Source organism: Harpegnathos saltator, unplaced genomic scaffold (assembly GCF_003227715.2).
Source record: "Harpegnathos saltator strain DR-91 unplaced genomic scaffold, Hsal_v8.6 scaffold38, whole genome shotgun sequence".
Lineage (NCBI taxonomy): Eukaryota > Metazoa > Arthropoda > Insecta > Hymenoptera > Formicidae > Harpegnathos > Harpegnathos saltator.
Window position 1 is genome coordinate 199,730 of NW_020230183.1, and position 14,737 is coordinate 214,466.

At 40.9% G+C, this 14,737-nt stretch overlaps 1 protein-coding gene across 3 annotated transcripts; it reads left to right on the forward strand.

Moving 5' to 3' along the window:
• The first annotated feature begins 573 nt into the window (after positions 1-573).
• On the forward strand, positions 574-14,348 carry faf (ubiquitin carboxyl-terminal hydrolase-like faf). 3 transcript variants are annotated; one of them, XM_011141943.3, is made up of 30 exons: positions 574-716; positions 1,950-2,162; positions 2,256-2,520; positions 2,641-2,866; positions 2,944-3,078; positions 3,153-3,309; positions 3,388-3,711; positions 3,944-4,201; positions 4,283-4,381; positions 4,460-4,734; positions 4,815-5,016; positions 5,110-5,439; positions 5,582-5,916; positions 6,008-6,248; positions 6,338-6,475; positions 6,544-6,813; positions 6,896-8,649; positions 8,834-9,007; positions 9,075-9,216; positions 9,448-9,752; positions 9,834-10,084; positions 10,172-10,347; positions 10,427-10,623; positions 10,721-10,848; positions 10,936-11,102; positions 11,225-11,490; positions 11,564-11,793; positions 11,874-12,076; positions 12,168-12,481; positions 12,777-14,348. In XM_011141943.3, exons 2-30 carry the CDS (start codon positions 2,097-2,099, stop codon positions 12,922-12,924), a joined length of 7,776 nt encoding a protein of 2,591 aa, XP_011140245.1. In that variant the 5' UTR covers positions 574-716; positions 1,950-2,096; the 3' UTR covers positions 12,925-14,348. The 3 variants fall into 3 exon arrangements, with proteins under 3 accessions (XP_011140245.1, XP_011140246.1, XP_019697239.1); XM_011141944.3 differs by lacking the exon at positions 574-716 and adding an exon at positions 749-961; XM_019841680.2 differs by lacking the exon at positions 574-716 and adding an exon at positions 971-1,010.
• The last annotated feature ends 389 nt before the right edge of the window (positions 14,349-14,737 follow it).

Genomic DNA, 14,737 nt, shown 5'->3' on the forward strand with positions numbered 1-14,737 from the left:
CTATATAGGCATAGACAAGCGGCACAATTACGAATGTTATGTACAGTGGAAATGAGATTTATGGAAATAAATTATTATATAAGATTTATATTTAGGAACGAAATTTTTATACGACCCTGTCGCGTTTTAATCGAATCTAAAACAATACGAAACAAAGACAATCTGCGTAAAAAGCTTAAAGTAATCTGAATTACGAAAGAATAAAAAGAAAAAGTATCATCTTTTTTATGCAACTTACTTAGAAACGTACTCCTCTTTATTACATCGTAATTATTCGCGATGAAATTTCACCTAGAATTAATAGATCTAATTTGCCCACTTTGTACTTTTTACATTTTCTTTTCGCCTGTCATCCTCGAAACAACAAGGATTAACGTTTTATTCTGAGTAATAAAAATGCAGATGAGTGCATCAAAGAACGAAAAAGCAAAGTTGACAATAAGTTTCTTGGCTGTCGGCAGTCGGCAGTCGGACGCCGGTTGAACGTTTTCGCGCGATGACGGCGGCAGTGGCGGCGGTGGCGATAGTGGTGCGCAGCGAAGGGAGGGCACCGTCGTTGCCATCATTCACCATTCCCATCCCCCCGCACACGCACGACAGCTCGGGCGCTACCGCAGCGCCGCGACAGTCGTGTTTACAGATTCGCCAGTTGAGTTCCGTAACGTCACGTCAAAAAAGTGCAACACACGAATTTCTACAACGTTTACTATGTAAAGGTGCGTTCCCCGGTGACGGAAGCGCGATAACGCCGACCGAATGCGACGCGGCACCGCCGTCGGCGCGCTTGACATTCCTCGCGTGGCCGCGCTCGTTTATCGGGCCGAAATATCGGCGCTTTTGTTAATGCACGGCAGTGCCAATCGTTAGAATAGTCGCCATTTTGTCCGGAGAGGTAGCCCGGTCGGAGGCGAACGGAGCGAAAATAGGCGCTGCCTGGACCGCGAGGATCATCGCGGATCGCGTAGGTACCTGGCCGCGCGATCACCGTTCTCCGCTTGTCGCTCGTCTGCGTAAGTCGGCACGTCCAGACGACGGCTCGCCACGGTCGCGGCCCACCGAGTCCGCCGTTGTTGCAGCGCACACGTACAAGCTCGCTCGCTCGCTCGCTCGTTCGACCGCTCCGCTACGGCGCGGTGCACCGTTTTCTCTCGTTCACCAAAGCGTACGCATGTTTCCATGACGCGGCGGCACAATCGCCACGCGATTTGCCGACGAAGCCGCGTCCCCTGCGACGCACCCACCTCGAACGTGCGTCGACCGGCACGGCCGCTCCCTGCTCCACGACGGTTGACAGCTCGCTACGTGCGACGGTATGCCCGTGCAGCAAGAGCCAACGGTGACACGCGACTAGACGTAGTGTCGCGTCGCATCGCGGTAACGTAAGGTCCCGAGTGTTAGAGGTCCCGAGAGTACACCGCGAGGAGACCGACGCCGTAAGCCCGACGTCGTTGCTCTCCCTTAAAACGCCCGACGTCCGCGTAATACGCGTCGTCGCTCCGAGTCGATGCACGGAAGCCTTAGCGCTGTCACGCGATTTGCCAAGCGTACCGCGGCTGCATATCACCCGGCCGGGACTACGCCGAACGATTCTACGAACCGCACGCGCTCCGGCGAATGAGCCGACTTATCGCCCCCGACCGTGCTCCGCAACGTCTTATCCGGATTGATAAAATTGTATCATTGATCTCTCTGGACATATTGTCGTCCGGATATGTTGGCTTGCGAGCTGTCATTTGTCGTAATTTATTGAGAAAAAAGCACTTATGTAACTATGTTGTCGCGTAATTGCGGAGAATTGAAGAGTTTCATCGTGTTTAGATTTTTAATTGATTTATTACGTCGGTTATGATGATTCTTATCGTTGAAGCATATACGCATGTTTGATTATATCTTAATCACTGGTACTCGAAGAAGGTGATGGCAAAGTTCCTTCTCTTTCTCTGTTTCAGATAATGTAGGTATAGTTTATTAACACAAGGCCTTTAGAATATAACTATATTTAATGTCAGTGTATAAGCTGGATGCTTGTTATTGGTGGTGTAATCATTGGACCAAGAGATATTGAGACAGTTAAGGCATAGTAAAGAAGGTGCAAAATGACGATTGCCACAAGGGGCCAGGGAGTTGGTATAGATCCTCCCGACAGCCAGCAAAATACACAGGTGTGTAAAACTTTCAAGTAACAATAGAAAAAATTGTTTGGAAGTTATCCTAGTTATATTGAATAAAATTAATGGAAAATTTGTCTTGCGCAGATGCACAGTCCACCTGGTCCACAACAATTGGCTGACACAATGTCGGGACTTCAACTCACAGAGAATGTGGTACAAACTGAATGCAGCAATGATGCTATCACTTCAATAGAAGATAGCAATCAGCTTCATGGAGAACCTGATTTTCCTGTTTCCAAACTTAATATGCTTCATGAGAAAATATCTAGTCCACGATGGGTTGTACCAGTTCTACCCGAACAAGAATTAGAGTGCCTGTTACAAGCCAGTATCGATCTTTGTAAAAAAGGTTGTGTATTATTCCTCATTTCTTGAAGTAACTGCTTATTCATTTGTTATTGGTGACTATCGTGATAATTCATTATTTTGATTATATGGGATGCAATAATTTGTGTTTGCTACATTTTAGGAATTGATGTACAAAGTGAAGCGTGTCAACGCTTTTTTCGAGAAGGTCTCACAATCTCATTTACTAAAATATTAACAGATGATGCAGTAAACAGTTGGAAGTTAAATATTCATAATTGTATTAATGCTAATTGTGGACGTTTGGTGGAACTGTGTGTCCTGAAATTAGATGAGGATTGGTTTCCTCTACTTGATTTACTGGCCATGGTTTTCAATCCTAGTAACAAGTAAACATTTCAGTACCTTTTGTTATTATCCGAAATATAAGCTTATCATATAATTATATCAACGAATTTGTTTTCAGATTTCACACATTTAATGCAGTAAGAGTTTCAGAAACTGTTCCTCCTGGCAGTGACATTCCTGATGAGGAACTCTATGCTCGTCCACCACAGGATTCGCGTAGTCCTCGTGGTTGGCTGGTAGATCTTATAAACAGGTATTTTTCATGATTATCTGCATTTACATCTGTATGTCCTTTCGATGTAAATTAATATTAAATCTCTGTTACAGATTCGGAAGTCTCAATGGATTCGAAATTTTGCTCTCTAGATTTCAGAGCGGACGTAATTTAACAGTGCCAGTTATCTATGCTTTAATCAGACCTTTTGGCTTGTGTTATGAACTATTGACTGTTCACACAATAGTTAAATATCTGATGCCTATTGTCGTAAGTATCTCTTCAACTTACCATTTTTATCTTTGGCATATTATTCCGGTAGAAAAAAAAGATTTTGTGTATATGCAGGAAATGGTACCTCTTATTTTGAATAATTTAACTGACGATGAGTTGAAGAAAGAAGCAAAAAATGAATCAAAAAACGATGCAATATCAGCCATAATCAAAGCTGCTAAATGCTTGGTGTCACGTGTACCTCATCAGGAGGAGATGATAAAGAACTTGGAAATACTGAGACTGAAAATGATATTGAGACTCTTACAAATTTCTTCGTTTAATGGAAAGATGAATGCTTTAAATGAAGTTAATAAAGTAATATCTAGTGTTAGTTATCATCAACATCGTAATACGATAGTTGAGGAGGAGGAGTGGCTTACAGCAGAGCGTATGGCGGTAAGCTTCGTCTGCAGATCGATAATACTACATAATTATACCTTATTTTAATATCATTGATTTCTATAGGATACATCCAAAACATTTCTTGCAATATCTAAATTTAAGTGCATTATATATTTTAAGTAATACATTTTAATATTATTCAAATATCATCACGAGTTCGATAATTTTAAATTTTGTAAAGATCTTGTAAAGAGTATTTATTTATTTATTTATTTTTTTTATACAGAAATGGATTAAGGACAATGGAGTGTTGGAAATCGTACTGAGGGATTCGTTGCATCAACCGCAATATGTAGAGAAACTGGAGAAAATTTTACGCTTTATTATTAAAGAACGTGCACTTACATTAGAAGACTTGGATGCTGTCTGGGCCGCACAGGCTGGGAAACATGAGGCCATTGTGAAGAACGTTCATGACTTGTTGGCCAAATTAGCTTGGGATTTTAGTCCTGAACAACTTGATCATCTATTTGAATGTTTCCAGGTAATTATTTCGTTCTGTAGTTTAGCGATATTGAACAGAGAGTGCTTATACGCATGCATCCGTTGATATAAATTATTGCAGACAAGTTGGAGGACTGCCAACAAGAAGCAACGAGAGAAACTATTAGAATTGATTAGAAGACTCGCGGAGGATGATAAAGACGGTGTTATGGCGCACAAGGTTAGACGATCTTGAATGCAAATTCGTATCGTATCTGGCGAATATTCTTTGAAACATTTAAATGTATTCTGCTGCCAGGTATTAACACTTTTCTGGACTTTGGCTCATTCTGATGAAGTCCCTACAGAAATCATGGATCAGGCACTGAATGCTCATGTAAAGATTCTTGATTACTCATGCTCACAAGAGAGAGATGCGCAAAAGACAATCTGGTTGGATAAGTGCGTTGAAGAGTTGAAGAATGGTGATAAGTGGGCCCTTCCTGCGTTGAAGCAAATTCGCGAAATATGTTGCCTTTATGAACCAAATCCCAATATGGGTCACAGTCAGCGTGGCCATCACTTGCATTACAGGTACGACATAGCAATAGCATATTGCGTACGCCTTAAACAATGTCTCATCATTGTTAATTTCAATTCTTACCTGTATATAGGCAAGAAGTAATAGAGCGTTTACAAAGTGAACATTCGGTAGTCATACTTGTAACAAATAGTTTAACAAATTATATGGATAAAGTGCGACAGTTAGTGAGGGAAAATCCTGAAATCGACGCAAATACTTTTATGCCTGATGGTCGATACAATCATATTATGCAAATACAAGAAAGATTGAATTTCTTGCGCTTCTTATTAAAAGTAAGTACGTTTCTCTCAACTCTTGAAATGAAGCATTAAGGATGAATTCACCCACCGTGGGTGTACGGATAAAACTGACGTTACTTTCCATAGGACGGACAATTATGGCTATGTGCAGATCAGGCAGACCAAATCTGGCAATGTTTAGCCGAACAAGGTGTATTCGTTTCGGACCGTGAGGTGTGCTTCAAATGGTTCTCCAAACTTATGGGGGAAGAGTCTGATCTGGATCCAGCAATATACAAGAACTTTTTTCAAAATAACATACTGCAATTAGACCCGACATTACTTACAGAAAGTGGTATTAAGTGTTACGAAAGATTTTTTAAAGCTGTTAATTCTAAGGAAGGAAAATTAAAACTGAAACGCAGAACATTTCTCATGGATGACATGGATTTAATCGGGACTGATTATTTGTGGAGAGTATGTAGACACATCGATTATAATGTTCGATTTCAATGCTTTTATTTTCTCTATAATTTGGTTTATTTTCTTTTTTTCCTCACATCTTTCTAGTTCTTTTTGTATGCGTGTTTGTGTATTGGAAACCTTATTTGTCTGTTAGGTAGTAACAAATAGTCCTGAGGAAATAGCAAACAGGGCCATTGAACTCTTAAAGGAGGTGAACACTAATCTAGGACCACGACTGCAATCGTCCGTTTTGGCGTTTCATGAAACACACATAGCCGAATGTATGGACAGACTGAAAGCTCACTATGATACTGTAACTGTTCTCAACCGAGTATATTTGGATGGAAGGGAAGAACGCGAAGAACAAGTGACAAATAAGATTAAAGTAGAAGCCATGAAAATGTGTCGTGTTATGAAAGTTTTACAGGAGTATATAAATGAGTGTGATACGGCTTTCCCAGGGGAACGGAAAATATTACCGTTACATAGGTAAGATTATATAGTTTTTAATAAGAATCTGTGTGAATATTTCTTTGTTGTATAGTGAGATGAGTACACAGTATTTCGTTTCCGATTACAGAGCAGCTCGTGGGAAGCATCTGTCTCTTGTCATACGCTTTGCAAATCCTGGTCGAAATGTTGATGATATAGACGTTTTCACGCATAGTAATGACACCTTAGCTTCATTGAGACGTCAAATATTGCGCAGAATTAAAGCAACAGGAACAAACGTTAAACTCGATTTATTCATTAACGGAGAATCCTTAGAACCATCCGATGATAAGAAACTGCTTTCCCAAATTCCACTGAGAGATAAAATGGTGAGTATTTATAAAGGAAAGGTTATAATTCAGTAATAAGTGTTGAAAATACAAAAAAGATGGGAATAATCTGTGAAAATTTTTTTTAGTTGTTGTCTGCGAAGCTCAGTCAAGTAAATAGCAATATGCCAAGTTCACCGGATAGTAGCTCAGATAGCTCCACTAGTTCTCCACATCATCCATATGATGGACCGAATGTAGAAGCAGAGAATAGTTTGCCTGGTGTGGTAAGTTTTCCACAAATTTAATGATGACCGGCTCTCGCTGTTATTCTAATTGCGTAATTTCGTCCCAGGTAATGTCGCAGAGATCGCAGTACGCGACATTTTTCTTTCAATTAGCAGACCTTGGCTGTACTCTTCAGCATTCGCAATTGCGCGATGGTGCACGAAATCTCTTGCAACTGGTGCCGCCAGACACCTTCACTGTAACAAGATTACAGTGGTTGTTTGATCATTACAAAGATGATGAAACTTTACAGAACCCCCAGAATAACGAGCAGAATACGACGGTAGATTCTCTATTTTTTACTGCAAGTCCTAGCCAAGTTTTATACAATTTAGAGGTAAGTAAGATTGTGCAAATAGCACTTGATACATACATCTTATTCTTATATACCGTCGACGCAACAATTTTCTCTCTTGCAGGTGTTATACACTTTGTTAATGCCAGCTCTCGATCCTACGTCCGAGAGAGCGTTTGAATTTCAATATAATTTCATAAAAAGCGGCGAGGCGGGTGTTATTCTCGACATGTTGACCAAAAATAGGTTCTTACCGAACGCGGATGAAACCACGAAGCGGTCCGCGTATCTGACCGTGCTGAGATTGTGTAAGCTTCTTCTGACAGTGCTGGGTAATGTGATGGCGTGCGTGATGGACGAGGTCCAACAAACTGGAGGTCCAGAGAATCATGATAATAACGTTAACAATCGTGGTCCAGTGACGGTGCTGAAGCAAGCATTGCAGAGCGTGCCCAATCAAAGTACCGAATACATGCTGAGAAGCGTGGCGGCAAAACTGGCGCAGCATTTGGCACATCGGATGCTATCCAGCGGACCGGATGCTGACCGATGCCGCCAGCTTTTCGTGCAAGCCCTTTCGTGGGAATTACCGGATGTGGCTACTATACGTGCCATAATTAGATTAGCATGGGCCGCATCCACGGGTAACTTGAATAACATCAATGCGTCGACCGAAGCTCTTCACTCGATGCACGAGACCAATCAGAAGGAACAGAGAAACCCAGACAACAACGACGTCCTTGTATGCAAGGAGGCACTCGAAGTACTCACCATCACCCTTGTGCTGAATCCGACAGCGCTGGAGACTTTGTCGAGGGAAAAAATCTGGCACACATTCTTGATAGATCTTGTGCTATTGAGTACGTCGAGGGCCATTAGGCTCGCCGCTGCCGAACAATTTTATCTCATATCGACGTGGTGCAGTAGCGGACATCAGCCACTACTGGTCACTATAACTCTCCTCTTCACCGTTCTAAACACTACCGTCATGGAGAACGCGAAGCAGAGTCACGAATATTTTCAACTTTTGTGCCGGTTGTTGAACTTCGCGCATATATCGACTTGCCCTCTTACGACTGCTGAGACGTTGTTAAACGTTGAAATAGCTTGGCTGAAAAGAGTCCGGGACAACGTGAAGGAAACTGGAGAGAGCCAGGTAGACGAAGCTGTGCTCGAAGGCCACTTGGGTCTGACGAAAGAACTATTAGCTTTCTTACCACCTAGCCAAAAGTACGAACTCGGCTCCGACGAGAAGCACGGAGTGAACTTAATCAAGGAATTAGTCGAGGACTTTGTGTTTCCCGCGTCTCGCCTTATGCTGCAGCTTCGCAGCACCGGCGAGCTGAGCGCCTCGCAGGCTTGTCCTGTGTGCACCACTCCTCAGTCAACTAGCGCTGCATTCGACTTGCTTGTAGGCCTCTGTGTAGGCTGTGTACCCAACATGAAACTTCTAGTCACAATGCTCACCGACATGTTCTATTCCGAGAAGGATGAGCCATTGGTAGAGTGGGATTACCTACCACCTGTGGGGCTCAGGCCGCTCAAAGGCTTCGTAGGCTTGAAGAATGCAGGAGCAACCTGCTATATGAATTCAGTATTACAGCAGTTATACATGGTGGAGAGCATTAGAGTCGGACTCTTGTCGGCTGAAGGCGCAGCTACTGATTTAAATGAGGACTTTTCGGGTGAGGAGAGGATCGAAGGTGAGCAGACGATCGAGACGAATGACAACGACACGAACGAGGAGAAATGCGGTGCCGATGAGTCTAGGAAGGAGTACAACGTTGGTATTTTGAAGCAAGTGCAAGCAATATTCGGTCACTTGGCTTACAGCAAACTGCAATACTATATACCAAGAGGATTGTGGAAACATTTCAAGTAAGGATAGATACTGTTTGATCTTATACATAAAATATTGTTATAGATTTAACATTTTACATAAGATGCATACGTGGAGAATTGAGACAATTATTTTCTTAAGGAACACAGTTTTTATCAGTATGAACTCTAATACGTTGTATTTTATATCTAAGAAGCTCTTTCAATTACACGATTGTTACAGACTTCAAGGAGAACCTGTAAATCTTAGAGAACAGCAGGATGCGGTAGAATTCTTCATGAGTTTAGTGGAGAGCTTAGACGAGGCATTGAAAGCCTTAGGACACGAGCAAATAATGGGCAAGATTCTTGGTGGCTCATATAGCGACCAAAAAATCTGCAAAGGTTGCCCTCATAGGTACCTTCTTAGTTCTTACATTCTACTTTCTTCGGTAGACTGTAATACCACATTACATTATCTTCAGATATTCCAAAGAGGAGCCGTTCAGTGTGATAAGCGTGGATATACGGAACCACAGTAATTTATTGGATTCTCTTGAACAATATGTCAAGGGAGAATTGCTGGAAGGAGCGGACGCCTATCACTGCGATAAATGCAACAAAAAGGTATGATGTAGGGTCGTTTGAAGGTAGTACATCTTTTCGCGAGTGTGCAACAGATTCGTGAAATGTATTATAATGGAAATTATTTGTTAAAAGTAAGAAAATCTGATATAAATGATTTGTATCTAACGGATGTTGCAAAGTAATTGGATCTTTTGTACATCTTGTATGTCAGAATCACTCGTGATTTATATATATATATATATATATATATATTATATTTTGCACATGTAGGTTGTAACAGTGAAAAGGTTGTGCGTAAAAAAACTGCCACCCATCTTAGCGATTCAATTGAAAAGATTCGAATATGACTTCGAACGTGTGTGTGCTATAAAATTCAATGATTATTTCGAGTTTCCACGAGATCTGGATATGGAACCGTATACCGTCTCCGGTTTAGCCAAACTGGAGGGAGAAGTCATAGACTGCGACTACGAGGAGTCTGTGAAAGGAACTTGCACGAAATATCAATTAACTGGTATCGTGGTTCACAGTGGTCAGGCTAGCGGTGGCCATTATTATTCTTACATTCTGCACAGGTACTTGAAACACAGGTGGAATATGCACTTATAATCAACAAGAATTCAAAATCTCTTTAATCGATAATGGCAAAATTACAGGCAAAATGATGGTACCGCAAAGTGGTATAAGTTTGACGATGGCGATGTGACGGAATGTAAAATGGAGGAGGAGGAAGAAATGAAATCCCAATGCTTCGGTGGCGATTACTTAGGAGAGGTGTTCGATCATATGCTCAAGCGAATGAGCTATCGTAAACAGAAGCGATGGTGGAATGCGTACATGTTATTTTATACAAGACTAGATGTAGAAGAGAATTCTCTAATGAAAAGTGTAAATGAATTGTCATTGTGTAAGTATATCGTCGAGAATTCGTAGAATTTCGACTTTGCTGGTTCTCTACGACGAGCATGCCTTTCTCATCATTCACGTTTTTCAGATACGAAACTAGGTGTTATGAAAATGCCACCAGCGATAGAGTACAGCGTACGAAAGCAAAATATTAAATTTATGCACAACCGAAATCAATTTAGCGCGGAGTATTTCCAGTTCATCAAGAAATTGGTGTCTTGTAATCCGCATAACATTACCAGACAAAATCTGAATGAGAAACTTGTAAGTTTCCGTCGAGTGCAGGAATTGAAGATCTTAAGCGGATATCTTTATTTTAATAAATATAATCTTTACACTCTAGACTCCCGAAGCGGAAGAACTTTCGATGCTATCGATTCAGCTAGCATCGAGATTCCTCTTCTACACAGGTTTCCATACTAAAAAAACGTTACGCGGCACAGCAACGGATTGGTACGACATTGTGTGTCACCATCTGCGTAGCAGTAAAGCAGTGCGTTCTTGGTTTGCCAATGAAGTACTATTTAATCATCCGCATAGGTATCAGATTTTTTCTCTTCTCTCTTTTTCAACATACGGTATCACGTGTGTAGAAATTATTATGTTTCAGTGACTGATAATTCTCTATTATTCGTAGATTTTGCGAGTACCTTCTCAGCTGTCCTAGCACGGAAGTGCGAACAGCTTTCCTCAAAATTTTGGTATTCCTCGCGCACGCTTCTCTACAAGATGGTCCATGCGCGCCACCCAGCCTAAATGCACCGAGTAAGTAATGAAATACAGCATAGAGATATGGAATACGCATTCACTATGATGCACCGCACCGCATAACAATCTTGTTGATATTTTTAGCTATACTCTTGGATCCCGTAGCGACGCTCAGTGACCACCTGCTGCATGCGGTGCTTTCGTTGCTCCACCGTGAAATCTCGGATCACGGGCGTCATCTCCCCAATTACTTCTCCTTGTTTCATGCATATGCTTCGCTCGGTCTTGCCGAGAAGGCGCAGTTGCTTAAGGTAAAAGAGAGATGCATGTGTTGAGTGTTATGACAATTGACATCGTCGTCATAACGTCTCGTGTCAGGAACGAGATCAGAGAGGAGAATTATTTTATTATCATTATTATTTTCATTCTGCAGCTAAATGTACCCGTGACATTTATGTTAGTCGCAATCGACGAGGGACCGGGTCCTACTATAAAGTATCAGTATCCCGAATTAACGAAATTGCATCAGGTGGTTAGTATGTTGATACGATGTTGCGATGTATCGTCAAAGACGCATTCGAGTCACACGCAGTCACGCGCGGAACCCTTACCGAATCCATATGGAGATCCCGCGTGTCAATCGGAATACCTAATGCCGATCCAACCTCAAGCAGCTGATATACTGTTTATTCGTACCAGGTGAGTGTTGATTTTGTGATTAATTGCTAGCACGAAGCAAGGCAATTTCTTTATGATTTCATTTCGCGATCAGTTACATCAAGAAAGTGATCGAAGACGCGAATGTGACAGAAGACTCAGTTAAGTTGCTACAATATTGTTGTTGGGAGAATCCACATTTGTCACGAACAGTGCTTTATGAATTGTTGTGGCAAATAGGATTCGCTTATACTCATGAGCTGAGACATCACACGGATCTGTTGCTCGCGATATTACTGATGGAAGATTCGTGGCAGACACACCGTGTGCACAATGCACTTAAAGGTGAGTTTTAAGCGATATATTCCTTTGTGTGTATTATGTTAGCGCTGGAATATATATACAAGATGCTTGCCTTCTTCCAGGACTTCCGGAGGACCGCGAAGGTTTATTCGATACAATAACACGAAGTAAAAATCACTATCAGAAGAGAGCTTACCAGTGTATTAAGTGCATGGTGCAACTATTTAGCAAGTGTAGACCTGCGCATCAGCTGTTGCATCATAGTCCAGACCTAAAAAGGAAATGGAGTCAAGCTATAGACTGGCTTCACGACGAACTTGACAAAGTATGTGACGGAAATTAAGCATTGAGATTCACTCGACTTTTTCACTATTTTTTCACGTTGACTATGAATTTTCCTGATTAATTCTTTTCAGAGACCATATGCTTCTACGGCGCCGTACACACATGCGTACAATAATTGGTCTCCAACGGCGCAATCTAATGATTCCGCAAACGGTTATGTATTGGAGCGTAGTAATAGTGCGAGGAAGACATTAGAACGGGCATGTGAATTATGCCCTGACGAAGAGCCGGAAGTTGAAGAAACGAGCGAAGAATGTGCGGAGGAAGCTGAAAAATATCAACACACTTCTAAGTATCAATCTATCAACTCATCGAAATTTCAACCAGTCGAACGGTTTCGAACCAAGAAGCGTAACAACAGAAGCTTAGGGTGGGCATCTATGGAGTAAGTGTTAAAACAAAGAGACATATTTCAGAGATATTATTTTTAAAATTATTTTCCATAAAACTAAAGTAATTACATATTTTTAGTATATGATGTGCAAAATATCTTTAAGTCAAATATCTTTTACCAAGAGAACATTGTATATTCTAATTCAGAATTTCTAATCTAGAATTCCAATTTATAATTTACGGACGAATACTTTTAATGTTGAATTTTCGCTGTGCCATAAAATTTTGACTGGTTAGGAACAAAGCGTTGTTGGACAATTGTTAATTTATTCGTTTCCGCTTTGCAGTTATCCTGACTTTAGTGTAATCCAACAAATGCAAGAAGAACAACAGCCTCAGCCAGGCCCATCCCCAGTTCACACGCCCCACTTAGCACATCAGCTGCACAGTCCGCAAAACTGTGAGTCGTCACAAAGTACCAGCCAGGATCCATAATGAACGCTGAATACTGACGTTTTGCCAAGTTGCTGCCTCAGTGAAACGATTTCGGAATATTTAGATATTACTGCGCCAGCAGCTTGGTGCCGGGCGGTAGCAGCACATGTACAGATATAACAAGTGAGGGTTTGTTTTCTTTTTTAGCGATCGGTCTTTAACGAACTCATGCTAATCTCTTAGTTTCACTGTGGGTAGTTACTTTGATAATATGACGCGCTATGAATGTTCGAACTGCAATGGGAACTGAAACGGAATGGGAGACGATTCCGACTGAGAACTGAATTAACGCATGCTGGTTGAGGCAATCAATTCTCGATGATATTTCTTTTCTCTCCTTAATCTTCATACTCCATCATTCATTCGTGTATCCCGACGGCTGTTTGGCTTCCAATCTTGAAAATGACAATTCGACTAAGAAACACGCTCTCCGAGAAAAACACGCTCACTTCTTGAGTGATCGAAAAAGCTAATAAGTATAGCTAAGAAGTTTTCATTTGCCTCGATTACATGCATGTGAATTCAAAGCTTAGGAATACCATAAGATTGTATAAATGTATAGTGAGTAGTGTTACGGAATCCCGTTCTCTGCCGACTAGAAGACAAAAGTATAAATCATAATTTTCCGTATGCCTATGTAAATTTGTTACTAATAAAAAAAGAAAAAGAAGTTAAAATGGAACTTTCTAATGATCGAAAGATACAATTAAGAGAAAAAAAAATAAAAGAAAAAAAAAAAGAAAAATGGGCTATAGTACGTTCTCATCTCATTCAGAGAAAGCACACAGTTATCGAAGCTATGCTCTAACATATATAAATAACGTAGCTATGCTATATACATAGCTATACATAGCTTTTGCTATTTAGTCTTTTAACAACAATAAAAGAATCTTTCTTGTACTTAATAATCTTCGAGCATTCTGAAAGAAAGACACTTATATCGGCGGCCTGCCGTGCTGCTAAATCTCAACATACGCCAATGATGCCTCCTATTGTGCTTTCTTTCAGTTCGACCGATTTGAAAGAGTTGTGCCTTCGACATTGTGCGACTCCATTGTACTTTTAGGTAGATATTTAAGAATCAAGTTGTTGCTTCAAATTTGATTGCTTATATTTCGCTTGTTGAGTTGACTATGGAAACAAGTAAAAAAACGGGGGAAGAAAAGGAAACTAAAAGATTGACAGGGAACGCGTAAGATTCAATGAGATATATACATATATACATACATACATATATATATATATATATATATATATATATATCGTCGACGAGAGATCGATCGTCGGGAGCGTATTTCGGAGCCCGAAACGAGGTTGCGGCGGGCATCACTCTATTTCATCATGACTACGTACACGTTAGAACACGACATCGAGTTGCCGTCATCGGTTATGGGCAATTGCGTAACCAAAAAGAAAAAAAAAAAGAAAAGAAGTGACACTGGCCCTATTTGGAGTCCAAATTTTTACAGAGAAAGGAATTGAAACAAGCGTGACGATAGTGACACGCAAGGAGAATACAGAGCAAACAAATACTAATTTATATCGTTGTACGATACACGATCCACATCGTTATGATAGAGCTGTGGTCTTTTCGCACAATTGTGAAAGCGATTCGTGATTACTCATCTATTATTACGCGATCGAAACTGTAATAAACGGATACTGTTTCTTGATAATCGTCCGACGTATAAATGACGTATAAACGGGCAAACATTCTACAAGAGGACGCAACTACGCGACCAACGACCCTCAAATTTATGAACTGGCCATAGCTCTGACTTATTTAAATAACGTGTGTTATATAGATATATAT